General features: G+C 52.4%; 2 protein-coding genes across 4 annotated transcripts; both read left to right on the top strand.

Moving 5' to 3' along the window:
- Positions 1 to 3,965: 3,965 nt before the first annotated feature.
- Positions 3,966 to 12,323, top strand: SPNS1 (SPNS lysolipid transporter 1, lysophospholipid). 2 transcript variants are annotated; one of them, XM_084773864.1, is made up of 12 exons: positions 3,967 to 4,586; positions 4,704 to 4,769; positions 6,698 to 6,834; positions 7,880 to 8,031; positions 8,113 to 8,179; positions 9,329 to 9,474; positions 9,695 to 9,850; positions 10,189 to 10,378; positions 10,709 to 10,774; positions 11,054 to 11,152; positions 11,457 to 11,628; positions 11,969 to 12,323. In XM_084773864.1, the coding sequence occupies exons 1-12, from the start codon at positions 4,346 to 4,348 to the stop codon at positions 12,061 to 12,063; spliced, it is 1,587 nt and encodes a 528-aa protein (XP_084629990.1). In that variant the 5' UTR covers positions 3,967 to 4,345; the 3' UTR covers positions 12,064 to 12,323. The 2 variants fall into 2 exon arrangements, with proteins under 2 accessions (XP_084629991.1, XP_084629990.1); XM_084773865.1 differs by lacking the exon at positions 7,880 to 8,031 and having other exon boundaries at positions 3,966 to 4,586; positions 8,096 to 8,179.
- Positions 12,324 to 12,567: 244 nt separating this feature from the next.
- On the top strand, positions 12,568 to 18,820 carry LAT (linker for activation of T cells). Of its 2 annotated transcripts, XM_084773866.1 has the most exons (12): positions 12,571 to 13,220; positions 13,405 to 13,432; positions 13,540 to 13,574; positions 13,867 to 13,954; positions 14,090 to 14,154; positions 14,238 to 14,267; positions 14,353 to 14,416; positions 14,495 to 14,589; positions 18,052 to 18,114; positions 18,208 to 18,270; positions 18,357 to 18,449; positions 18,601 to 18,820. In XM_084773866.1, exons 1-11 carry the CDS (start codon positions 13,118 to 13,120, stop codon positions 18,440 to 18,442), a joined length of 720 nt encoding a protein of 239 aa, XP_084629992.1. In that variant the 5' UTR covers positions 12,571 to 13,117; the 3' UTR covers positions 18,443 to 18,449; positions 18,601 to 18,820. The 2 variants fall into 2 exon arrangements, with proteins under 2 accessions (XP_084629993.1, XP_084629992.1); XM_084773867.1 differs by lacking the exon at positions 14,238 to 14,267 and having other exon boundaries at positions 12,568 to 13,220.
- Positions 18,821 to 26,117: the final 7,297 nt, after the last annotated feature.

A 26,117-nucleotide genomic window follows, 5' to 3' on the forward strand; every position in this document is an offset into this window, starting at 1 on the left:
TAGTTCTGCTCATCCACGTGGTTGGACCTTTGGCTCAGCAAGTGCTAGAAGGTACAGTTTCGCTAGTTTCCCCCAAAACTGTCCTTTGAAACATTAATGACCATTTACTCAATGTCCCAGGTCAAGTGTGGCACTACCTATAACCTCATTCCTCAGAGCAACCTTAAGAAACTGGAGTTTTATAGAGAAACCAAAGCTAATGCGATTAACTGCTAGTCCTCACAGTCACCCACTGCAGAGCCAGCGTTAGATACAAGTGGGCCTGCCTGAGACTGGGGGTTCTTGAGGTTGGCATACTTGAGTGTGCGCACAGGGTCCTGGGATCCAGCTAAGATGCTGGAGAGACTTGCTCCTCTTGCAGAGGGCCAGAGTTCAGTTCTTGGCACCCCCACATCAGGCAGCTCACAACTGCCTGACACTCAGCCCAGGGGATCCAGTGCCCTCTGCTGGCTTCTCCAGGCACTTGTACACATGCAGCATATACATATGTACACAGGTGAGTACCCAGGCACACACACACAAAAATCATTTTTTTTTAAAATGAAGGGCCAGATATGGTGGTACACACCTTTAATCCTGGTACTCAGGAGGCAGAGGCAGGGGGAGTCACTGAGTTCAAACCCAGCTTGTTATATATCAAGTTCCAGTCCTAGCAGGGTGACATAGTGAAATCCCATCTCAAAAATAAATAAATAAATAAATAAATAAAAATAAAAATTAAAAAGTAGAGGAATGGTAATTCAGAACATGGCTGTTTGGCAAGAGATCATATCCAAAGACCTTCTAGGTCTATGTGATCCAGCCGGAATACAAACACACCTTTAATCCAGGAGACAGACAAGCAGATCTGAGTTCAAGGCCAGCCAGGTGTAGAGCAACTATCAGGTAAAGAAAAGCTTAGGTTCAGGCCTGGTGGTACACCCCTTTAATCCCGAACAATGAAGGTTAAGATAGTTTGTAGAAGCACCCAACATTCGAAAGTGATGTTTAATTGAATGGCAGAAAATGTGACAAATCAGAGACGATTTGACAGAACAGGATACGCCCAACTCTCACGAGAAGAGAAAGGAAAGGGTAGCTACTTAAGGGACAATGCAGAGAGGAGGAGGAGGCAGTTTACCGAGAGAGGTTGAAGGCAGAACAAGCCGGAGGATGAGAAAGAGCCAGAGCACAAGTCAGCAGGGAGAAGAGTTTGAGCTAGAACAGCTGAGTTGAGGCAGCCAGCCCAGAGCTCAGTGAGAACAAGAGAGGGTTGGCTTATTAAGAATAAAGTCTCAGAGGCTGGAAACATTCTAGGCCTAGGGTTAGGTTGTACAGAGGCTGGAAGCTTCCAAGACTAAGCCTAGGTTAGCAGACAGAGGTAGTAAGCCTCCTACACAATAATTGAAACAGCCAAATAAAAGTTCCTTTAACAAAAAGTGGGTAGGGGCGCTAGTGATACAGCTTAGTGGTTAAGAGCACCCCTGCTCTTGCAGAGGACCCAGGTCAGTTCCCAGCATCCACATGGTTCCTTACAACCACCTGGTAACTCCAGTTCCAACGGATGGATTCGATATCCTCTTCAGACCTCTGAGGGCACCAGGCACGTACATACATGCCGGCAAAACATACACACTCATAAAAACATACGTGTGTATGCACTGGAACATACGCTTGCAAAGGTGAGGCTCTGTTTCTTCAGACGCTCTGAGGAGGAGCCAGGGGTGCGCTTATCTTTGATGAGCAGTGGTTTTTCTATGTAGCCCAGGCTATCCTCTAACTCAAGATCTTTCTGCCTTGGCCTCACAGGGGCCGGGATTGAAGCTGTGTGGTCCCTCACCAGCTGTTTCGCTTTTTCTTATGTAGCTTTACAATCCCTAGTCTCAACCCCTGATACCTTCTGATTCAGAAGTTGGCTCCTCCTACAGGCTTTTGTAGAGCTGTCACACCATTTTGATGTCCCGCCTTAGCATGGAACAAGGGTCTAGCCACCTCTACTTCTATTTGGTTGTGTGTTTCTTGCTTCCCCATCAGTCTGTGAGTGCTCAGCAAACATTGTCTTGTCTTTTTCTTTTTCTTTTTCTTTTTGGTTTTTCGAGACAGGGTTTCTCTGTAGCCTTGGCTGTCCTGGTCTCACTTTGTAGTCCAGGCTGGCCTCGAACTCACAGCGATCCTCCTGCCTCCGCCTCCCGAGTGCTGGGATTAAAGGCGTGCGTCACCACCACCCGGCTCAGCAAATACTGTCTTGTTCTTTTCAACCATGTCTCAGCCCAGTTCATGATCTCACACACCTGTTGCCAACCAAAAGCTTACTGAAGGAGTAAGTTTCATGTCTCGGAGAACCCCACTGCCACCCACCTTAGTGAATGAGCCAGAAACAATGTCACCCCCCCTCCCCTTTTGTGCTAAGGATGGAAACCGGGCCCTCATTCAGGCTGGGCAGGAGTTCTACCACTGAGCTACAATCCAACCAGGCTTCCTACTTTGTTTTGTGATGCTAGGGATGGAACCTGGGGTCTTAAGAGAGATGGCTCAGAGGTTAAGAGATCTGTTCTTCCAAAGGTCCTGAGTTCAAATCTCAGCAACCACGTGGTGGCTTATAACCATCTATAATGAGATCTGGTGCCCTCTTCAGTTGTGCAGGTCAAGTACTGCATACATAATAAATCATATATATATACATATATATGGATATGGAAGTACAGCCGGGCATGGTGGCCCACGCCTTTAATCCCAGCACTTGGGAAGCAGAAGCAGGCAGATCTCTGAGTTCCAGGTCAGCCAGGTCTACACAGAGAAACCCTGTCTCAAAAACAAAACAAGCAAACAAAAGAATGTGGAAGCGCTTCCCACGCTTTACCACTGCAGTGCACCCCTTGCCCCACAGCCTCATCCTTGATACTTGTTTTTTCTTCCTTATCTATGGAAGGATTGACTCCCACACCTCTTTTTTTTTTTTTTTTGCTGGCCTCTAACTCACAGCGATCCACCTGCCTCTCCCAGAGTGATTATAGTCGCGAGCCACCACACTTCTATTTTTGTTTGTTTGTTTTGTTTTTTGAGACAGGGTTTCTTTGTGTAGCCTTGGCTGTCCTGGACTCACTTTGTAGACCAGGCTGGCCTCGAACTCACAGCCATCCGCCTGCCTCTGCCTCCTGAGTGCTGGGATTAAAGGCGTGCGCCACTGCCTGGCTTTTGATGTAGGGTATTTTATTTTATTTTTATTTTTCTAGACAAGGTTTCTAGACTGTCCTGGACTCGCTTTGTAGACCAGGCTGGCCTTGAACTCACTGAGATCAGCCTGCCTCTGCTTAGGGAGTGCTGTAGTTAGAGGTATGCACCACCACGCCTGGCCCCAAAGTAGGGCCGGGGTTCTTCAACTCCCGTTCTGTGCCCCTGCCTGTCCTACAGGAGAGACGCCAGAGGGCGCGAACACTCCAGTCTTGGTTGGCTGGAGGAACTGCGGCCATTTCTCCTAATCTATAGGAATCTTTTGTTTGCATCCGAGTCTCGCGCTGTATGTAGCCCCAAAGATCCGCTTGCCTCTGCCTCCTGAGGCCTGGGACTAACAGCGTTCAGTACCACATCCCACTCTATAGGAATCTTAAGCGTTCACTGTGAACTCTCAGGCTTGGGAAATAAAAGGGGGCAGCTGCTCGCGGTTAGTCATCCAACAATTACTGAGCAATGAAGCTATCAGCCAGTCACTGAAGAAGAAAGAGGAAATTGCTCACTAGCATCTGTAGAGATGTGTTATTTCCAAACCTTTGTGATCCACTATCTCATGAGATGACATGAAATCGGATACATTGGCATTCGGTCTAAGGCGCTCGACTTCACTAACGAGGCCCCCTGGAGGCTGCTGAAGAAGTAGAATTGGGCGTCGGGTTGCCATAGTGCCCAGCCTTGCGTCGTGCTACTGAGCCTAGGAAGCCCTGGAGGCTTCCGTAGTCGGCGGCAGGTCACGTGTTCAATCCTTGCACCGGGTGACTTTCTCCGATAGGGCTCCGGTGTCACATGATCTGCTCTGGGGCAACATGGTGTCAGCCTTGGTGCTGCTCCGGGACTGAGCGACAGCGAATGTGGCGCGCTCCTTGCCGGCGTGAGGACTGCGTTAGCGTGAGAAGCGGGGGCTGGGTCCTTGTCTTCCCGCTCCTCTCCCCAAAGTTCCCTGCACCTCCGGTGTCCTCTCCTCTGTCGGAACTAGAAGGAATGACGAAGCCCAGGGCTTTCCCCAGCCGTGCTCTGTGCATTGGAGCAAGCCCTTAGCCGACCGTGCGTAGCTCTCCTCGGCGTCCTTTCTCCAACCTCTCTCCGTCGGAGGTGGGATCGGAGCGTGGCCGGTTGCTTTTCCCTCCCTGGGACCATGGCCGGGTCGGACACGGCGCCGTTCCTCAGCCAAGCGGATGACCCCGATGACGGCCCGGCGTCTGGTCATTTGGGGTTGCCAGGGCCCGTGGGGAATCCCAAGTCCGGGGAGCCCGAGGTTCCGGATCGTGAGGGGCTGCAGCGCATCACTGGGTTATCTCAGGGCCATTCGACTCTGATAGTGGCGGTGCTGTGCTACATCAACCTCCTGAACTACATGGACCGCTTCACCGTGGCTGGTAGGCACCGCCGTTCCGAAGAAGGCGCATAGGCAAGGGAGCAGGTCCCCAGGATGGAGCCCCTCTCCGCGCTCATTCTGAGTTTTTCTTTTTCTTTCTTTCTTTCTTTCCTTCCAGGCGTTCTTCCAGACATCGAGCAATTCTTCAACATCGGAGATGGCAGTTCCGGTCTCATCCAGACTGGTGAGTGAGGCTCCTTACAGAGGGAGTCAGCCGCTTACTCTGTGACGGTAGGCAACACGCTCACCCTCTCTGAGCCTCGTCTTTCTGGTCTGTTGAACGAAGAGAGTGATAAAGCGGCCTACTTCTTTGGACCGGTGTGGGGACAAAGAAATGAAGGTCGAGTGTGGCGCATAGTAGGCACCAGTACATAATGGCAGGGACACTTGGGGGCTTCTGTGGCGGGAAGCCTTCATGCCCTTCATTTTTTTTCTGAGAACCTACTGTGTACTGGGTCATAGTAGTGCACCCTAGAAGTGGTAGAAGCCCTAAGCGGACGTTGGCCAGGCATTCTTGACTCCACTCCCTTCTGTCAGCTGAGGAGAAGTCTTACCATCTCTCCTTCGTGTGCAGAGTAGACTGAGCTACCTGGTGGTTGTTGTTGTTGTTGTTTTTTTTTTTTTTTTTTTTTTTTTTTGGTTTTTGGAGACAGGGTTTCTCTGTGTAGTCTTGGCTGTCCTGGACTTGCCTTGTAGACCAGGCTGGCCTCGAACTCACAGCGATCCACCTGCCTCTGCCTCTCGAGTGCTGGGATTAAAAGCGTGCGCCACCACGCCCGGCCTGAGCTACCTGTTTTTATAAGCAAACAGACTTTTTGGTTTTTCGAGACAGGGTTTGTCTGTGTAGCCTTGGCTGTTAGATTCACTTTGTAGACCAGGCTGGCCTCGAACTCACAGAGATCTGCCTGCCTCTGCCTCCCAAGTGCAAACTCAGACTTTGAGAAGACTTAAGCTTTATCCAGGGCCACATCGGCAGATAGGCGAATAGGAATCAGAAACCAGGTCTTCAGGGTTTCTCCGTGTAGCCTTGGCTGTCCTGGACTCACTTTGTAGACCTGGCTGGCCTTGAACTCATAGGGATCTGACTGCCTCTGCCTCCCAAGTGCTGGGATTAAAGGCGTGCGCCACCCCGCCTGGCCAGACACCAGTTCTTGAGGTGTTTTTTGTTTTTTTTCCTATTCCATGCCAATGAGGAACTGGAGGCATTTAAGTGTGGAGAAACAGAACGAGATCATAGGTCAAGCTGGTTTTGCCTTAGGGAAGTAAATCTTTCTAGATAGCTTCGGTTAGCTCTCTCATTCAGCCTGTGTGACTCGAACACCTGTTTTGTACTAGGTTGTGGATTAAATGAGAGACACTCAGTCATGGCCCACACAGGAGCTGGCATCCTCCTGTGCCTGAGGGGGCTAATTAAACTGGGATAATTTTCAGATGGATAAGTGCTACAAAAAAAGAAGGCATAGAGTCAGGTGTGGTGGCACACTTCTTTATCTCAGCACTTGGGAGGTAAAGGCTGGAGGACCACTGTGAGCTTAGGGCAGCCTGGGTTCATAGTGAGACCTGCTCTCTGTCCTCTCCCCAGGAAAGAAAAGAAAGTGAGGGCAGGCTGCTGGGTGGTCTGGTTAAGTGTCTGAGTTGGAGTTCCAGACAGAGGGGACATTGGGTGGTGAACCCTAATGTGGTGTTGAGCTTGCTGATTGCCATGGAAGTTCAGAGAAGGAAGGAGACAGGAAGAAGGGCTGGATCACATAGGACACCGTGGGTGGGTGTGGAATGTGGATTTTGTTTCGGGCTGGGTGGAAGGGAAGGACCTCAGCTGGAGGATTTTGTTAAGGATGTTTTGGAAAGTTATGAACATGGGTGGCGCTGGCTCATCGCTCTGGCCCTGATAGTCTACAGTGTAGGTATGGGGCTGGCGTGATATCAGTGAAGAGGAGGGTGGAGAATCTCCACTTAGGCATTTCTATTCCCTGGTCCCTAACTGGAGTGGGTGGGGAGGGGAAGGTGGGTGGGGGAGGGGGAGGGGGAGGGGGGAGGGGGAGGGGGATGCGGGAGGGCTGATGCGGGCTTCAAGGGACCTGGACTGGGCTGTGACTCTCTGCTTCCCCCCAGTGTTCATCTCGAGTTACATGGTGTTGGCACCAGTGTTTGGCTACCTGGGTGACAGGTACAATCGAAAGTACCTCATGTGCGGGGGCATCGCCTTCTGGTCCCTGGTGACACTGGGGTCATCCTTCATCCCCAAGGAGGTGAGGTCCTGCACTTTCTCCCCACTCCCTATTTTGCTGTTGCTCTTGGAGTCATTTTGGATCGAGTGTGGGGGAACCTCTGTCGTTTCCTCGCTCTGTGCCATGTTGCACTCTTCCATCGCCTGAGTTAACCTGCCCACTCCATCCTGTTCCGGTTTCCTTCTCGAGCCTTCTTCCACTCCCCACGTCGCTCATCCCCTAACTCCCACTGCACATCTAGACACACTGGTCACCGTGCAGGTGGCCGTCATCGTCCCCCCTTCCTGGTGCTGGCCTTCCTCCTAAGCCTGGTGCTGGTGTGGGTGGGTGAGAGAGCAGCCGGGGGGGGGGGGGGCGGCTCAGCTGTCACTTGGCCTGCGCTCCCTCAGTTCACCCGCCATCAAGCGCTGCCCCTGCCGCTCTGTTGGCTCTGTTGACAGCAGTGTTCTCCTGGTTGCTTCACATGGCTCCCTTTCTCTCCCCTGTTCTTGCGGGATCTCTGGGGAGCCTCTGACACAGTGACCCACTTCTCCCTTCCACTCTGAAAACACATGATGCCCCGCCCCCATGCTGCTGTTTCCTTCCCTCTTCCCTGCCTGATGCCTTTTTGTGTCTTTGAGACCTTCCCATATGTGTTGCCCTCAGCCCCGGGCCCTAGTGCCCTCAGGTGATCATGCACCCTGGCCTTAGCTCCAAGCGTCTTCGGTGAGCAGATGACCCCCAGCTAAGATGTGGGGTCTTAGGTGGGAGGGCAAAGTAGGTTTATTTTGCACACACTGAGTGCAGAGTCACTTATGGTGACTGGACACTTACGGTGTCATCGTGACCAGATTGTCGTCCTTCCCCCTTTTGCAGGTGGGGAAAGTGAGGCTCAGAAAGGTTTAAGTTATTTTCTCAAAGTCACAGCTAGTAAGTGGAGCCAGGATTCCAAGCCAGGTCTGTGTGACTCTAAACCCAGGCCTCCCTCACTGTCCGCACTATCTCTCCAGCGCTAGCTGGCGAGGCTCTCCTCCTGGGAGGCTGGCTCCAGGGTGGGGTGCCACCTCCCCCATGTCTCCTTTCCCAGCGTTTCTGGCTGCTCCTCCTGACCCGGGGCCTGGTGGGGGTCGGGGAGGCCAGTTACTCCACCATTGCGCCCACCCTGATCGCCGACCTCTTCGTGGCAGACCAGCGGAGTCAGATGCTCAGTGTCTTCTACTTTGCCATTCCCGTGGGGAGGTGAGTGGGCCGTGGGCCTGAGGTGGGGCATACGACTGGCCAACACGTGCACTCTGACCCCCAGGCCTTCTGTCCCTCCAGCGGTCTAGGTTACATTGCTGGCTCCAAAGTGAAAGATGTGGCCGGAGACTGGCACTGGGCGTTGCGGGTGAGTCTGGTTATAGTCTGGGGAGTCAGCCACCTTCTTACTGATCTCCCTTTCTGACCATCAGCTACCCTCTTTCTTAACTCTTAAAATTATATATATATATGGACTGGAGAGATGATTCAGTGGTTAAGAACACCAGCTGCTCTTCTAGAGCACCTGAGTTCAATTCCCAGCACCTACATGGAGGCTCACAACCATCCATAATGTGATCTGATGCCCTCTTCTGGCATGTAGGCGTACATGCAGATAGAGCAGTGCATATATATATATCTTGAGGAAAAAAAAAGAACTAGGGGAAAAAATGTGTGCTTATGTGTCTGCTTTCGTGCATGCATGTGTACACACGTGCCTGACCGGCTAACTCTGGGAGTCAGAGGTCAACTTTGGGAAGCTGATTTCCTCCTCATCCGGGGGTCCTGGAGATGGAGCTCAGGTTGGCAGGCTTGTCAGCGAGACCTTTTACTCACTGAGCCAGCTCTCTGGCCCTGCATACTTCCTGTGTGTGGCAGTGCTCACTCGGCTAAGCCTGCGTGCGGCCAGCCTGGTCCTCAATAGAGAGCCAGAAGTCTTGCTTACAGGTGATAGGAACGCACTGTAAAACTAAGCTCCAGAAAGGGACAGTATTACTTTTCCTAGTGGAGACTGAAGCTGACCAGGGCTCCCGTTCCATCACTGGAGCTGCTCAATTCTGTTTCAGCTTTCCTTGCCCCGCTAGCCCCACCCCCCATTCTCATGCATTTGGGGGTCCCAAATGATCACCTTTCAACTGAGCAACTCTGGCATCTCGGATCCTTGAACAATAGTCATGAGGCTGTCTCTGACTGGATGATCCTGGGTCACATGCTTTTCATAATCAGTTACTGAAGGCAGGAGATTAACAGTCCTCCTGGTTAGGTCTTAGAACCATGTAAAGTGAGAGAAATTTGTGGGGGGGATGGGGTGCGGGGTGGTGGTCCCTGAAACAAAAATCAGGGTGTTGTTATCAAAGAAGCAGCAATGTAGAAACAGGGTATCCCCAGTAGCAAACTTTCTCAACCCTCTGAACCAGTACTGTGGGGGTGCTTAAAACCCTGGGAGCTAAGTTGCACATACTCTGTAGCCCCAGGGGTCCAGCTATACCCTGTGTCCCAGAGCTTGTTTGTTCCCCAGGTCACACCAGGCCTAGGAGTGCTGGCTGTGCTGCTGCTGTTCCTGGTGGTACAAGAGCCCCCAAGAGGAGCTGTGGAGCGGCACTCGGGTTCCCCACCCCTGAGCCCCACCTCATGGTGGGCAGATCTGAAGGCGCTGGCACGAAAGTGAGTGAGGCCTTGACTGGGGCTAGAGTCTTAAGCAGGCTAAGTTTTCTGCCCTGCCAGGAGGCCATATTTAAAGCTAAGGATGCGGGTCTACTTTTGCCATTTACCTGAAATGCAAGCGCAGACTACATCCAAGTCCTGGAAGTAGAATAAGCCGGGGGTGGGTTGGGGGGAGAAGAGGACACGTCTGTGGGGTCTGACTTCCTCCCAATGTCTGCAGCCCTAGTTTCATCCTGTCTTCCCTTGGTTTCACGGCTGTGGCCTTTGTCACGGGCTCCCTGGCCCTCTGGGCCCCAGCATTCCTCCTGCGCTCACGCGTCGTCCTGGGAGAGACTCTGCCCTGTCTCCCTGGAGACTCATGTTCCTCCTCTGACAGGTACTTGTGAGGGACTGGAAAGGGTGACTGCATGGTGGGAGTGGGGGCCGGGGGCGGGAGTGGTGGGCAGGGGTGGGGGTTGAGGGGTGGGGGGCAGGGAGGCATGAAGGGAATTTAGCCTCGGGCCAGGAGTGTTTGAATTGTTACTCTGCCAGCTACCTCCACTTTTGGAGTCTGTTTCTGGTTGTAAGGACATTGGGATGAGGTATCACCCGGGGGCCCTGGGGGTCTGTGCTGGATGGATTTGGGTATGAGGGCAGTTGGGATGGGCTGTCCTCTCTAGGTCAGAGGACCTCGCAGGAGAAGGACTAGCTTCCATGTCCCTACCCCACCCCTAGTCTCATCTTTGGACTCATCACTTGCTTGACCGGAGTCCTGGGTGTGGGTCTGGGTGTGGAGATCAGCCGCCGCCTCCGCCGCGTCAACCCTCGGGCGGACCCACTGGTCTGCGCAGCTGGCCTCCTGGGCTCCGCGCCTTTCCTCTTCCTGTCCCTGGCCTGTGCCCGTGGTAGCATCGTGGCTACCTATGTGAGTGGGATACCAGGGTCTAGTGCGTATCTTTGCATGGGGGGTAGGGGGGGCGGTGTGGTCTTCCTGGGCACCTCCCTGAGGATCACCATCAGCAGCCAGTTGCATGTGCAGGGTCAGCCAGCAGAGTGGTTCAGAGCCAACTGAAGCTGGAACACCTGCTTTCAAATCTCAGCTCTAGGCTTTCCCAGCTGAGCGATGCTGGCTGGGCAGCACGACCTTGCTGTTCCCTCGGGTGTAAAGTAGTCCTGAGGCTAGCGTGGGGTGTGATGGAGACTGAGTTAACGGATAGGCCTGGTCACACGATCCTCCCCCACTTCTGCCACCCAGATTTTTATCTTTATTGGGGAGACCCTGTTGTCCATGAACTGGGCCATTGTGGCTGACATCCTATTGGTAAGTAGCTGGGCAGATACAGGTTGGTCCAGAGGCTGATGGGAGCAGGGACGGGGGTCAGGGAGGTGACATTTGGTCCGAATTCTGGCTCTTCAAACTCCAGCCTCACGGGTACTGCAGAGGGGCCCACTGGGCCCAGCCCATCTCATGTCTGCCTGCCCTTAACTTCAGTGACAAATCTGTTTTGGGCTTTGGCCTTGGTTTCTGTTGGGCCTTCTTACTGAGAACCCGTCTGAGTTCCCTGTCTGTGTCCCCCCCACCCCCACCCCCACCCCCCAGTATGTAGTGATCCCAACGCGACGGTCCACGGCTGAAGCCTTCCAGATTGTGCTGTCCCATTTGCTAGGTGATGCAGGAAGCCCTTACCTCATTGGTCTAGTAAGTGCTATTCTTGGCTGGGATGGGTTGGTACTGGGGACCTGGTACTCCTTACCCTGGCTGGGATGGGTTGGTACTGGGGACCTTGTACTCCTTACCCTGGCTGGGATGGGTTGGTACTGGGGACCTGGTACTCCTTACCCTGGCTGGGATGGGGTGGTACTGGGGACCTGGTACTCCTTACCCTGGCTGGGATAGGATGGTACTGGGAACCTAGTACTCCTTACCCTGGCTGGTGGCTGGTGGCATGGGTGGGTGGGATAGGCCCTGCATCCCTGGGCCTCTGACTCCTCTCTCTCTGCAGATCTCTGACCGCCTCCGGCGGAGCTGGCCGCCTTCCTTCTTGTCCGAGTTCCGGGCCCTGCAGTTCTCGCTCATGCTCTGTGCTTTTGTTGGGGCACTGGGTGGTGCGGCCTTCCTGGGCACCGCCATGTTCATTGAGAATGACCGACGGAGGGCCCAACTCCATGCGCAGGGTCAGTGAGGGCCACTGTTGGTCCATCTTCACAGAACTGCCCATCTGGCTATCCAGCTGTTGGCCCACACGTACGCACCCCACACCTCTTAGTCCACAGTTCTCCTCCACTCAGACCATCCCCCTCATGCAACCAGCCACCTGCCAGGTTTGAGAGTACCAGCTTCCCAGGCCCATCCCACTCAGCTTTGAGTCTGTCTAAAAGCGGGTCAGGCTTTCTGTCAGGTCACCGTTCTGAGGGCTCTTTGCTGCAGCTTCGTCTTTGCCCCTTTGCCTATTTGTCCTCTGTCCCCTTGCTGGCTCTTATCTGACTGGCCTTGGCTCCGATCCCTTCCTCGCAGGTCTGTTGCATGAGACGGGGCCCTCAGATGACCGGATTGTGGTGCCTCAGCGAGGCCGTTCCACCCAGGTCCCTGTGTCCAGCGTGCTCATCTGAGAAGCTGTTGCTCGCCCAGCCACAGATGCGTCACAGCTGGTCCTGAGCCCACCACAGCCAGTGCCCAGGCATAAGCCCTCACCAGACCCAGGTCCAAGGAGGAGACCCTGGGATATTGTCCCAGCTCCCAGACACTACATGAGCAGCCCAGGGAAGGGATGGGTGGTCCAGAAATGGGGGTGGGGGTGTCCTCTCTACTAGGGCAGCCCAAGGGGTTTGGTGCTATTTGTAATGGAATAAAATTTGTAAGCAGACTCCAACTGACTGCCTGTCTCTATGGGTGCCACTGGGTAAGGGAAGGTCTGTACCCTCAGGACTTACCAGGGACTGTTGGGTCACCCTGTGGGTAAAGTCCCTGCCTTCTGGGCTGTGTGATCTAGAAGGAGGGCTGCTCTTTTCTGAGTGAGCTGGCTCGGTGTGACTGTGACTCACTGTGGTCCCCTGGAAGTTGGTCTCCCAGAAGGCAAGCCTGGGAGTGGGGGCAGTGCTGCTCTCGCTTACACAGGTTCTGGCAGAGCCTCATAGTTCTCCCATCCAGGGATGGGGAGGCCACAACCGGCCCGCTTGGCACGCCTCTCCCTTCCTAGTGGAGGGCTTACCTCATCCTACAGCCTCAGACCGTTTCCCTCACACGGTCCCTCTGCCTCCTCCCCCTTCCCACAACTGGGTGGGGGTGAGTGGGCAGGGGGCAGGCGCAGCCGGCTGAGGAGCCTGATGATTTCCTGCCCTCACCACAGCTTCCTGTCGCACGCGGGTGGTGAGAAGGAGAGGCAGGCGAGGAGCAAGAGACGGGCAGGTACAGCTGGGCACGGGGATCCTGCAGCTGGTAGCTGGGGCACAGGCCCCAGCTCAGGCCCTGGAACTAGCATCTCCCAGAGCCAACACCTGATCTCAACACAGTCCAGTAACGGGAGTGTGGCCATTGCGCCCCCAAAAGAGAACGCAGCTGCCTCCTGCCAGATCTCAGGCTGGGGCCCACTCAGCTCCACACCCCTGCTGCCACTCTGCCTAGAGAGGCTGCAGTGCAGCAGGGCGCCGGGCAGGTCCTCTGCAGATGGAAGTGGACACTCTGAGCCCTGTGGGGCTGGGCCTCCTGCTGCTGCCTTTCCTGGTCACGCTCCTGGCTGCCCTGTGTGTGCGCTGCCGTGAGCTGCCAGGTAAGTAGGGAGTGTGTGGTACTAGATGCTGGGCACTCCATTGGGTCCTCATGTCTTCCCCAGTGCCTACCTACACCTTCTATCTCTACCTCAGTCCTGCTTGGGGGGTGTGTGTGGGGGGGGTCTTGAGTGTCTCTGTCCCCGGTGCACGCTGATCCTGCCTCATTGGCTCTCTCTCCTCCAGCCTCCTATGACAGTACTTCTACAGCGAGGTAAGTGTGCAGTCCCGTGTCCCCGTGTGTCTTCCCTATGTTCCGAGGAAAGGGCTTGGGGCTGGGGCCCTCCTGCTCCTGTACCCAAGCTGTCTCTTTCCTGCCAGTGGGAACCCAAGCAGCATCCTCTTCAAACCACCTCGTGAGTTCAGTGTCTTTGGCCCTTCCTTGAGTGTGCCTTTGTCCTGTTTACCCTGAGCTGTCTGCGGGCCGATTACCTGGGCTGGGCTGGCGGGGGGGGGGGGGGGGGGGGGCAGAGGGGGGAGACAGGGTAGGGGTGAGGGGTGGGGGGGAGTGTGTGGGTCTCCCTCGTTCAGAAGTGGGAGCCCCCATACCTGTCTAGGGCATGCTTAAAAAGGGGTACGTTTGAGGCCGTGACGAGGGTAGGGGGGATGTTTGGAGTTTTTCCCTACAGCTTTGTTCTGTGTCCTCAGAAACAACCGTCCCCCATACGTTTGCCACTTCCTACCCTCTTGTGACTTCCTTCCCACCCCTGAGGCAGCCAGACCTGCTCCCCATTCCGTGAGTACCCCTCAACTACCCTCCCTCTGACCCACTGTGCCTTCCCTCTTTTTTAGCGCGCCTTTTCCCCTGTTGTAATCCCCCTTTTCCCTGGAGTCCGGCTCAGACACAATCCCTGACCTTTGACTTTTCCAGGAGATCCCCACAGCCCCCTGGGGGTTCCCATCGGATGGCGTCTTCCCGGCAGGAGTCAGAGGATGGTAAGGGGGTAGAAAGCTGGAGGGCCGAGGGGAGGATGTGCGACGTGCGCTGACTCGGTCTTCCTCTTGCTCTCTCTTTGAAGCCAACAGTGTGGCGAGCTACGAGAACCAGGGTGGGTCTGGGGTCTGGGGTCCTGGGTGGGGTGGGGGAGGCTTAGACCCGCCCCAGGTCACGTTGACGTCCCCTGTGTCTCATAGAGCCAGTCTGTGAGACTGCGGATGAAGACGAGGACGAGGATGACTACCCCAACGAGGGCTACCTGTGAGTGGGGAGGTGGGCGGTCTGAGGTGGGGGTGGGCGTTGGGTACCCTCTCTCAACTCCTTATTCCTTCCCTCCAGAGAGGTGCTTCCTGACAGCAGCCCTGCCGCCATTCCTGTTGCCTCCTCGGCTCCTGTGCCCAGCAACCCTGGCTTCCGAGACAGCGCCTTCTCCAGTGAGTCAGGGTTTCTGTCAACCTCTTTCCGCCATGTGCTGCTAGCTACTCCTCTCTCTCCTCTCCTTTCTGCAATGATTGCTGCCCTTCCATTTCCTCCTTCAGATGTTGGACTTCCTGCTCCTCGCTTCCGATTGTCTGACTTTTCCTTTCTTATTATTTTATCTTTTGTCTAAGAAATTTCGTGACTCTTCTTTAACCCTCCCATTGAAATTTCATTTCTTAGCTGGATATGAGGGTACGCGCCTATAATCCTAGCATTAGGAGGCTGTGACAAGAGGGTTGAGTTTAATCCTAGCCTGGGCTACCTATTGAGATCCTGTCTTGCTGGGTGTGGCGGCGGCGCACGCCTTTAATCCCAGCACTCGGGAGGCAGAGGCAGGCGGATCTCTGTGAGTTCGAGGCCAGCCTGGTCTACAAAGTGAGTCCAGGACAGCCAAGGCTACACAGAGAAACCCTGTCTCAAAATAAATAAATAAATAAATAAATAAAGAAAGAAAGAAAGAAAGAAAGAAAGAAAAAGAAAGGAAAAGAAAAAAAGAGATCCTGTCTCAAAAACCAAAACAACACTACCATCAATACAAAGAAAAAAATCTTTTATCTGAAAGCTCTCTTGCTTTCTTTTCTTTTTCCTTTTTTGACTTCTCAGTGTTCTTTTTGTATAGGACCCTGTTCTTGTTTTGTTTTGTTTTTCACGATGGGGTTTCTCTGTGTAGCCTTGGTTGTCCTAGACTTGCTTTGTAGACCAGGCTGACTTCGAACTCACAGAGATCCACCTGCCTCTGCCTCCCGAGTGCTGGGATTAATCTCTCTCTCTCTCTCTCTCTCTCTCTCTCTCTCTCTCTCTCTCTCTCTCTCTCTCTCCCTCCCTCCCTCCCTCCCTCCCTCCCTCACATACACACTGAAGATTTTTTTTTTCTGCTTACCATGTGGTCTTTGTTTCTCTTGGGCTGCTTTTCTCTGCTTTGGTCTCTTCCTAGTGTCCTTCCTTGAGCTTTCCTCAGGGTCTGGTGATCTTCAGCTTTCTACCCCCTTCTCTCTGTATAGCATGTGTAGCCCTTACCTGAAACACTTAGATACAGCCTTGGGAATATTTATAAATATATAGTGAATTCTCTTGGGGATGAAACTGAAGGTTAAACACGGGTTTAAAAAAATTTTTTTTAAATGTACTATATATTATATAGATAGGTAGGTAGATTGATAGATAGGTAGATAGGTTTTTGTTTTGTTGAGGCAGGGCCTCATTAGATATCCCTGGCTGTCCTGGAACTTGATATCCAGACCAGATGGCCTTGAACAGGTAGAGATCAGCCTGTCTCTGCCTCTTGGGTGTGCTGGGATTAGAGGTATGTGCTACCATGCTCAGCCTTGAAGGTAGTTTTATGAAATTTTTAATTAACGTTTTGCATGAAACCAAAATTTCATGGTATGAAATTTTCTATTTGTGGCATCACACCAGTACTTAAAAGGTTTTGGATTTTGGAATATTCTGAAGTTTTGAGTTTTAATTCAGGAATGCCCAATCTTCTGTATTTACCCTAGACTATTATGTCTGGGCTCTGGATCTGTTTGTTTTGTTTTGTAGGTTTTTAAATTTTGTTTTGTTTGAGACGGAATCTCTCTGTGTAGCCCTGGCTGCCCTGGAGCTTGCTTAGTAGACTAGTCTGGTCTTTAATTCATAGAGTTCCAGTTGCCTCTGCCTTCTGAATGCTGGGATTCCAGGTGTGTTCCCTCTTGTTCTATTTGTGTTTTTTGTTTGTTTGTTTTGTTTCAAGACAGGGTCTCACTGTGTAGCCTTGGTGTCCTACTCACTTTGTAGACCAGGCTGGCCTCGAACTCAAGAGATCTGCTTGCCTCTGCCTCCCGAGTGCTGGGATTAAAGACGTGCACCACCACTGCCCAGCTCTCTTGTACCATTGTAATCCAGATTTCTAATTTGTCATTTCTCTCTTGAACCCCAGATTTTTAAAAAAAGATTTATTTAATTATTTATACATATTCTGCCCACATGTGTGCCTGCATGCCAGAAGAGGACACCAGATCTCACTATAAATGGTTGTGAGCCACCATGTGGTTGCTGGGAATTGAACTCAGGACCTTTGGAAGAGCAGCCAGTGCCCTTAACCTCTGAGGCCATCTCTCCAGCCCCGAATCCCAGACTGTTTAAGTGATTCTTTTCATCCATCCATCCATCTACCCACCCACTCTCTCCTTCATCATTTCCTGGGTAGACCTGCTGGGTTGTTCAGGGATTTAGTGAGCCAATTCAGAAAACTTGTAATGATAAAAGACTAATTTTTAAATTTTTATCTTTTAATTTTTTTTTTGTTTTTTGAGATGGGGTTTCTCTGTATGTAACAGCCCTGGCTGTCCTGGACTTGCTTTGTAGACCAGGCTGGCGCCTTGAACTCACAGAGATCCTCTGCCTGGGTGATAAAAGACTAATTTTAAATTCAGGTGGAGTGGATAAGCCACGTGTTTATGGTTGTGTGCATCTATCCAACATACACATAAAGATACTAAGGGAAGCACTGTTAACTAAGGACCTACCTTATGCCCTTATGGTATATACAACTTATTAAAGCCTACAGTTCCTGGGTGCTCTGCTGGGTATACCCCTTCCCCTCCTGCCCCCCACTTCTTTCTCTGTGCTATGCTAGGGTTTATTTATTCATTTGTATTGATTGATTGATTGACTCATAGTCTTGCTGTTGTGATGCCCAGTCTAGCCTGTAACCCCTGAACTTAAGTTACCTCCTGCCTCAGGCTTTGGGGACCACACCCTGGCTCAAGGTTTATAAATAGATACTTGGTAGCACATAGTGTCTAGCAGGCTCTATTTTTTTTATTTACTATTTTAATCCTCACTATAGGCCTACGAGGCAGGTCCTGTTATGAACTTCATTGTACAGGCAAGAAACTGAGGTACAGAGTGTTTAGGTAACTTATCTGAGGTTACATATAGCTGCTTAGTGCTAGAGCTGGGATTTGAACCTGGATATTTGGCTCCAAAGCCTAGCACGTCCACATGCTAATACAGAAACCAGAAAGCAGAAAGCCATGGAACACTGTGAGTGGTATTCTTGGGCCTGGGAAGGTGTGGTGTGGGCAATGGCTGGTAATATTGAGAAGCCAGACAGGTCTGATGACAGGGGATGCATCTAGACCAAGTGTGCCACCTCCTCCTCATGGCTCTGAGCTCCCATGATCCCAGCATCCTGTGCTGCCACTGCCCTATGTCCCCAGTGGCACTGTCCAGTGGGTCTCCATCCACCTCCATGGCCCTTGCCCAGGCTGCTCCCCTTGCTTTTCCTGAACATTCTCTCTATATTGTGGGGGGAGGTTGTATTTGGAGTCCTGGATGCCTGAGTTAGCTGGGGAGGGGGCAGGGGGGGTGTCAGGGAACCAGTGCCTGGCCGAGGGTCTTCTAGTAACTGCAGTGCAATGCCTGTCGTACAGTGGAGTCTGGTGAAGATTACGTGAACGTCCCTGAGAGTGAGGAGAGTGCCGAAGCGTCTCTGGGTACGTGACTCTGTGTTCCCTGGACGCTCGCTCCACAGCCTCTTCCCCTGCCCTGCACATGACTGACTGTTTCCTCCTGATCTGTCCCCACAGATGGGAGCCGGGAGTATGTAAATGTGTCCCAGGAGCTGCCGCCAGTGACCAGGGCTGAGCTGGGTGTGTACCAAGCTGTGAGGTGGGCAGAAGCTGGCCAGCTGCCTGGAGCAGGCTAAACACCAGGGTCTTTCCGCCTTTCCCTCTAGCCACTGTGAATTCCCAGGAGGTGGAAAATGAAGGAGTGGACGGAGAGGAAGCTCCAGATTATGAGAATCTGCAGGAAGTTAACTGAGAGCCTGGTGAGTGGCCTCTGTCCCCACCCCTCCCCAGAACCCTGTTGCTGGTCACCCCCAAACGGTTAGGCACATACTTTGTGGCTCTGGATGCCCCACTGGTTTCATGAGTTCGTGACTCTGTCCTCCCTGTCTCCCTCGCCCTGCTGTGTTTTAGCTGCCGCTGGTCCGTCCTGGAACTGGTCTTGCTGGGAAGGGTGTCTCTAAGGGAGTCCTGTTTGACCTCCACCTTGCCAACTGCCTGAGAATCTCCCATAACTTATTGTCACTTTGGGGTCCGGTCTGTGTCCCCAGTATTCTGCATCTTCTGATGAAGTCTGAAAATGAATCTAGTTCCAGTCTGACGCTGTCATGGAATAAAGGTCATTTGGCCCAAAGTCTTCCTTTTGTTTTTTTTTTTGTTGTTGTTTGGTTTTTTTTGTTGTTGTTGTTGTTTAATTGGAACAGGCTCTTGCTATGCTGATCAGGCATCAGGCTGGCCTTGAACCTGTGGGCGATCATCCTGCCTCTCACTCCTGAGTGCTGGGATTGCAGGTGTGCGCCATAATGCATAGTTTCCAGCAGCCCTGCTGGGTTGGGGCTCCTGGAAGGCTGGGTGGGATGTTTGTATGCATGACATGCATGTGCACATGTGTGTGTGTGTGTGTGTGTGTGTGTGTGTGTGTGTGTGTTCGTACGTGTACATGCAGGTCTGCATAGCTCTGCCTCTCTGTGTGTTTATGGGTTTCCTTCCTCTAAGGGGTCTTGGTTAAATACTGTTACAGTAGACAGTGACCTGGACACAGCTACATTCTGAGTGAGGCCTGTGACCCACCCAGCCTGGCCGTTCTGGGCCCCAGAATGTATCTCCCCAAAGGTAGTTCGTGGGTGTGCATCTGCTCATCGCGACAGTGGCAGAGCAGGGTACAGGGCACCTCTGGGTGTGTCAGCAGCGAGACTCCACCCAAGTGACTGACTCTCTTTCCCTAGACTTGCCAAACAAAGGGCCGGCCTTGATGACCTCAGCAGGTCTCTTGCCTCTTGCCTCTTTTATGGTTCTCAGTGAAATAAGTGAAGTGGTCTGACCATGTCAGACAAGGCGGCCGATGCTGTTCCAGGAGTTGAGGTGGGAGGATTCCTGGAGTTCAGGAGTTCAAAGCCATCCCAGCACACACAGTGAGAATCTACCTTACCCCCCACCAAAGCGGCTAAGGCAACCTCAGCTCAGGTCAGCCAGCAAAGCTTCAGCGGCCCCGGGGGTGACACACCTGCAGGCCTCTCTGCCGTGTCAGCTTAGCTAGGTTTGTTTGTGGGTTATGGCATGGTGTGTGGTTGGTTCCCTGGTTCCCTTGCCTGGGTTCTGGAAGTTTTCTCTTGGTCTCCTTCAGGACCCACCTTTGTCTCAGTTCTGTGTGGGTTTAGAGGCTCAGCCCTCTGTCCTGAGACGTGAGCTGCTCCTTTCCTGCGTCGCACCATGGTTTGGGTTGCAGATTTTATAGCTACGTTTCACTGTGACCCATTGGGCAGTGGGGTCGGCCTGGGGTTTTTTGCAGGAGACTCCTTTTCATCCCAGCTCTGACTGGGCTGGAGGGTGGAGGTCTGGAGACCCTATCTGCATGGCCCGCCTGTAAATGAAGCCATAGGGAAAGAGAAAGGTGGCTTAGACGTGGGTATTTTCCTGAATCTAATCACTTATGAGCGAGACGACCTCCACAATTTCTGGGTCATGGGGGCCATTAAGTCACAGCATGTCAGCGACTCACTTGGCTTGGAGTGTCTGTTGTGTGACCACCAATGCTGCCCTGATGGATGCACAAGAGGGTACCCACTGTCTCCCATGCTGTCATTTAATCACCGTGGCTTCCCTGCTGACAGTTTGCGGCTAGTGTCTGCGTTTTGTGGGTACGGGAACAGGCTCAGAGAAGTGAGGCCAGTTGCTCCATGATGCACAGCCAGAAAGGTCAGTCTGTGATCAGATCCTGTCCTCCAGAGACACCACCATGCTTCTGGGCAGCCTCTTTGTTCTGTTTGTTTTGCAAAATGTCAACAATGGGAGGCGGGAAGGGGGAGGGGGTGGGGTCCTCCACATACTCAGCTGCAGCAGATTGAAGAGGGAGCATCTGGGAAGTCTTGGCTTAAATATTCTCATTTGAGTTGTTGGGGCAGGAGGAGTAGGCAGAGGAACCAACGGCATTGTACTAGTGAAGGCAAAATGGCAGAACAGCCAGCCTGTCGTACAATCTAGCAACAAGACTGAAAGACAGGCAGGCCCTTTGCTTACTGGGTTTGCTAAGTAGGACCTTGGCCCACCCGATGGGGTGGACAGGCACAGGCTGCTGTGCAAGGCAGTGTCTCAGTGGGCACAGCAGGAAACAGCAGAGGGACCGGTCAGCCTCAGGATGCTCAGGCCCATCTGCAGGAGAGGCATCGCTGACAGCACATGCATGCATCAAGGCAGCAGTGCGAGCCATTTGTAGGCAGTTAAAGATGTGGAGTGGGTTTGTGGGTCCCTTGCCAGAAGTTCCATGCTCACTTGGATTTGTTTGTTTAAACAAGGTCTCGCTGTTTAGCTGTGGCTGCCTTGGAACTTAATATGTAGATCAGGCTGGTCTTGAACTCAGAGATCTTCTGCCTCTGCTTGGATTTTTTTTTTTTAATTGAAATGTTTGGCTATTTTGAGAATGAGATCCAAATGTAAATATAGAATTCTTGTGTTTCATATGCACCTTAGATACAAAGCCCAGTGGCAGCTTTGTTTGTTTGTTTGTTTTTGTTTTTCGAGATAGGATTTCTCTGTGTAGCCTTGGCTGTCCTGGACTCACTTTGTAGACCAGGCTGGCCTCAAACTCACAGAGATCCGCCTGCCTCTGCCACCTGAGTGCTGAAATTAAAGGTGTGCGCCACCATGCCCGGCCCAGTGGTAGCTTTATACATTATTTTGAATGTACCTGCATTTGATTGAAACCCACCTTGTGAAGCCAGAAGTGGGTTTTCCACTTATATTCTGGAGTATCTGGAGTGTTTGGTTTCGGGTGTTTGGATTAGAGATGCTGTCTGTATGTGTTGCTCAGGGACGCACATATGTCGGCTAGCAAGGCAGGTATAGCAGTGAAGAACACCAAGTTCAGGACAGTGCTACCTTGGGTGGAGGGAGAGAACCGAGATTGGAGTGCAACAAAGGCTTCAGTGGATGGTGTAGTTTTGGTGTAGGGTAGTCAGCGGTGGAGCACTTGTGCATGTGGGAGTCCTGAGTTCAGACCCCAGTGCTGCCTCCCCCAAAACATTGTAATGGAGGGGGGGAATCCCACAAGTGTTTAATTAATATACTTAAAGTGTTTTTAGATCGAGTGATTTCATAATAATACAGATCAATGGCTGGAGCATGGTGGTACCTGTCTTTAACCCCAGCACTCGGGAGGCAGAGGCAGGCAGAGCTCTGTGAGTTCAAGGCCAGCCTAGTCTATGCAGCCAGTCCCAGGCTATATGATAAGACCCCGTGTGAAAAACAAGCAAACCAAATAATCAAACACAAAACAAAAATGAGATCAAGGCCCAGGTAGGAATGGGTGGGTGTGTAGGATATAGCATAAGCAGCCATAGGAGTGTCACTGGTTGGTGTGTGACAATTGGATGACTAGTCTGAGATGCTCCATGCTTTAGGGGCATTGGATACTAAAGTCCTGAGTTGAGCTTGGAGAACTGAGGAAATACCAGGCTATGATACTAGGGAAGGCATAGACCCAAGGGTGGACAGATGGGTTAAGCTCTTCACTCTGAGACCATGGGCTGTCCCAGGATGCTATGGAGCCCAGGATGACATGGCCAAGTTTGCGCTCTAGCAAGTATCTCTGCATTAGCTGTTGTGGAGGTTGGCTGGCAGGGGCAGATGCCTTAGAGGTGGGAGAGCAGAGGCTGTGGGCCAGCAGAGCAATGGCCACACATTCCAGGTACCACAGTGACTGGTTGGCTGAGAGGCACAAGGGGTGCCTGGGGATCGTTGCCTTGGTGGTTGAGGGAGTTGAGGGATGTCCTTGAGTTACCAAGCGTTTTCCATTTCCATTTCATGTTTCTTGCCTCCAGTAGGAGTTGGGCCTCCAGTCTTGAACTAGGCAGATGGGACAGAAGAGTGAGGGCCCTGGGAGTGTGTGTGGAGCACACACTGGGGAGGGTGTGTATAACTTCCCTTACAAAAGTCACCAGTTTGTCTCCACACTTGGGTGTTTACATATGTGCTGGGATCTGAACTCAGGCTCTCATGTTTACAGCAAACAGTTTACCTACTTAGCCATCTCCACGACTTTCAGCTCTTTTCTTCTTCTTCTTCTTCTTCTTCTTCTTCTTCTTCTTCTTCTTCTTCTTCTTCTTCTTCTTCTTCTTCTTCTCCTTCTTCTTCTCCTTCTCCTCCTTCTCCTCCTCCTCCTCTGCCTCCTCCTCCTTCTCTTCCCCCTCCTCCCCCTGTTCGAGACAAGGTTTCTCAGTGTAGCCTTGGCTGTCCTGGACTTGCTTTGTAGACCAGGCTGGCCTCGAACTCTTGGAGATCCACCTGCCTCTGTCTCCCGAGTGCTGGGAGCCACCACGCCAGGCTCTTCAGCTCTCTTTTCTATTGATCCATCTTTACACAGCTTTTCCCTGTGTGCTTGGTCATGTGATGGCCTGCTCTAAGGACCTGCCTCTTCATCAAAAGCACTAAAATTATTCTGGTTGGGCTATCTTGGGACACGTGACTCCCCGAGCCAATCACTGGCCAATAGAACCCATGTGCTGACCACTCTAGGCTTGCCCATGTTATGTACTCTACGCTGGCCTCTAAGGGACTGGAAATGAGATGGTTTGTTTCCAAGGGAAACCAGGCACTCTACTGCTGAGGTGTGTGTGAGCCACTCCTGATGCACATACAGGAAGCCCATTCTGCAGACAAGGAAACAGGCTCAGGTGGTTAAATGATTTTCTTAAGGTCACACAACTAGTTCCACAGCTTACTGTGAGGTAGAGGAAGGGGAGCTGTGTACTGTTAGATGCTGGCAAAAGAGAAAACACGGCAAAGCAAAAAGGAACAACCAGTCAGCTCCCTCCGCATTGGAAGACACTCTTTCTCTCCAAGATGCTCAACAGTACACAGGCCTGGAATGTCTCGGGATCACCCCAAAGGGATAGGCAGCAAGGATCAGGCAGTATGGGGGAGGTGAGGAGACAGGTTTCTGTGAACTCCACCCAGGCCTGGAGCCACCCTGGGAAGAGGTCAGGTCCATCCAAGAACGGCCCGCTACAGGACGTGGCTTTCCAGCATCCTTTGGTCTGGGTGGGCTTCAGTGTGTGTCTGCTGTTTGTAAATGAAAGTGTCCTGACTCACAAAGACAGGATGCTGTGGGAGCATCAGCTGCAGTGAGGGGCCCGGCTTCAGGCACCTGCCATGTGCCATGTGCAGGGCCCCACACTTTACATACGGGCTGTTCTATGCTACTGTTTGGCAAGTGAGGGAAACTGAGGCTCAGAGAGGACAGGTGGTCCCGCTCAGGCCGGCTTAGGCAGGATTGGGGCTTTCCCTCCAGGGATAGTTCGGAGCCAGTCTTGCTTTGACTCTCCTTTTTCTCGCCCACCTTTGGAGTGGCCGCTAGGGTCCTCTTCCTCTGTGTTGTTCCAGGACATTCCCCCACAGGACTTCTCACTAGTGTTACAGGCTTCTTTAGGACACAGCTGTGTGAGCTCACTGGGGTGGGTCCCTACAGCATCAGTTACCCTGGGGGGCTCGTGGGCCCCTGGTGCCTTGAGACATAAGGTGGCATAGTTGTCCCTCTGCCCTCAAGCTGAGCCTCCGGGCTACCCGTCCTCCTTGCATGCCTGCTAGGTGCTAAGCATTTCTCACTCTCTCCCACCAGGCTCACAAGCTTACTAATTTTCTCTCTGTTTCTGGGTCCCTGCAACACCCCGCACCCCAAACCCTCGTTTCTCCCTCTCCCACAGACTGCTTTCGGTTTTGTCTCACTCGCAATGTCCCCGCCTCTGCCTCTGTCTCCCTTTGTATGTGTGTCACACCTCTCTCTCTCTCTCTCTCTCTCTCTCTCTCTCTCTCTCTCTCTCTCTCTCTCTCTCTCTCTCTCTCTGTGTGTGTGTGTGTGTGTCTGTCTGTCTCTCTCTCTCTGTCTAATGTAGCCCAGGCTGGTCTTTACTTCGTTTTTTTGAGACAGGGTTTCACTAGGTAGCCTTGACTGGCTTGAGGCTGTCTCTGGAGACCAGACTGGACTGAACTCTGCCTGTCCCTGTCCCTAGTGCTGTGGGTAAAGTCAACCACCATAACTGGCAACCTTGAACTTTTGGTCCTTCTGCTTTCCCCACCCCAGTACTGGAATTGCGGGGGTGTATTTACCACACCTGGAGTCTCTTCTTTCTTTCTTTTCTTTTTTATTTTTTTTTCTTTTTTTTTGAGACAGGGTTTCTCTGTGTAGCCTTGACTGTCCTCATTTTGTAGACCAGGCTGGCCTTGAACTCACAGTGATCCACCTGCCTCTACCTCCTGAGTGCTGAGATTAAAGGCGTGCACCATCTCTTCTTTCTTGTATGTTTGCCTCTATTTCTTTCTGTCTGTCTGCTTCTGTCTTGGGAGCATTTTCTCTCTTGTGTGTCTGTCACTGCCCCCTTGGTAGTGGTCATCTCATCTTCCTCTCCTCTCTCTCTCCCTCCCCGCCTCCATGTCTCTGTCTCTCTGTCTCTGTCTCTTTCTCTCCCCCCTCCGTGTCTCCCTCCTCTCCCCCATGTCTCTCTCTGTCTCTGTCACTTTCTCTCCCCCCTCCGTGTCTCTCTCTGTCTCTCTCTCCCAACCCCCATGTCTCTCTCTCTCTCTCTGTCTTTGTCCCCCCCTCCCCCCCCCCGTGTCTCTCTCTCTGTCTCTTTCTCCCCTACCCCCCTACCCTACCCCCCTACCCCCCCCCCCCATGTCTCTGTCTGTCTTCTTCTCTCCCTGCCCCTCCTTCCCCACATCCTGAGTTGTCTTTGGGGAACCGGAAATCTGGGGGATCAGAGAGATACTGGGAGGCTCAGCTGCTGCCGCCTGGAGATAAAGGCTTGGAGGTGCTTGGGGGGAGGGGCGGGGGCCCAGCATCTTTTAGCCTCCGCTCCTTGCAAAGGCAGACAGAAGGGTCTTGCCACCAGCCTCCTCTGCAGATCTTTGCTCTTTCCTCTGTGGATGGGGCCCACGGAACCACCTCCCTCAACGTGAGAATTAAGTCAGGGGCCAAACTGGAACAGTTGAGGGTAGTGGAAGACAGCTGTGGTGGGTGGTCAGACACTACGGGGTGGGGGTGAGTGTGTGTGTGTGTTGGGGGGCATCAGCTGGGACTGTCAGGGCTCAGAGGAGGGGCTCCTGGAGCTGGAGAGAGATGAGGAGCCCATCCGGCCCCTTCCCCTCACCACCCTCAGTCTTCCCGCTCTCATTCTGGTGACCTTATTTGGTGGCATTTTGTGACATGTCCCACTGTTTTCATCTTACAACTCTGTGAGTTAGGTACTCTTATTAGCTCTATTTTGAAAATGTGGAAATTGAGGCACAGAGAATTTGAGTGACTTCTTAAGGTCACACAACCAGGGTACCTCCTGACAGGACTCTGGTCCGATTGAACTAGTCTTTGCCAAAGTCTGGGCTGGCTATAAGCCTGTCCATTCTGTTTGTTTTGTGTATTTATGTAGACAGGAAAAAGCTAT

This window comes from Acomys minous, assembly GCF_964271855.1.
Source record: "Acomys minous genome assembly, chromosome: 2".
NCBI classification, from domain to species: domain Eukaryota; kingdom Metazoa; phylum Chordata; class Mammalia; order Rodentia; family Muridae; genus Acomys; species Acomys minous.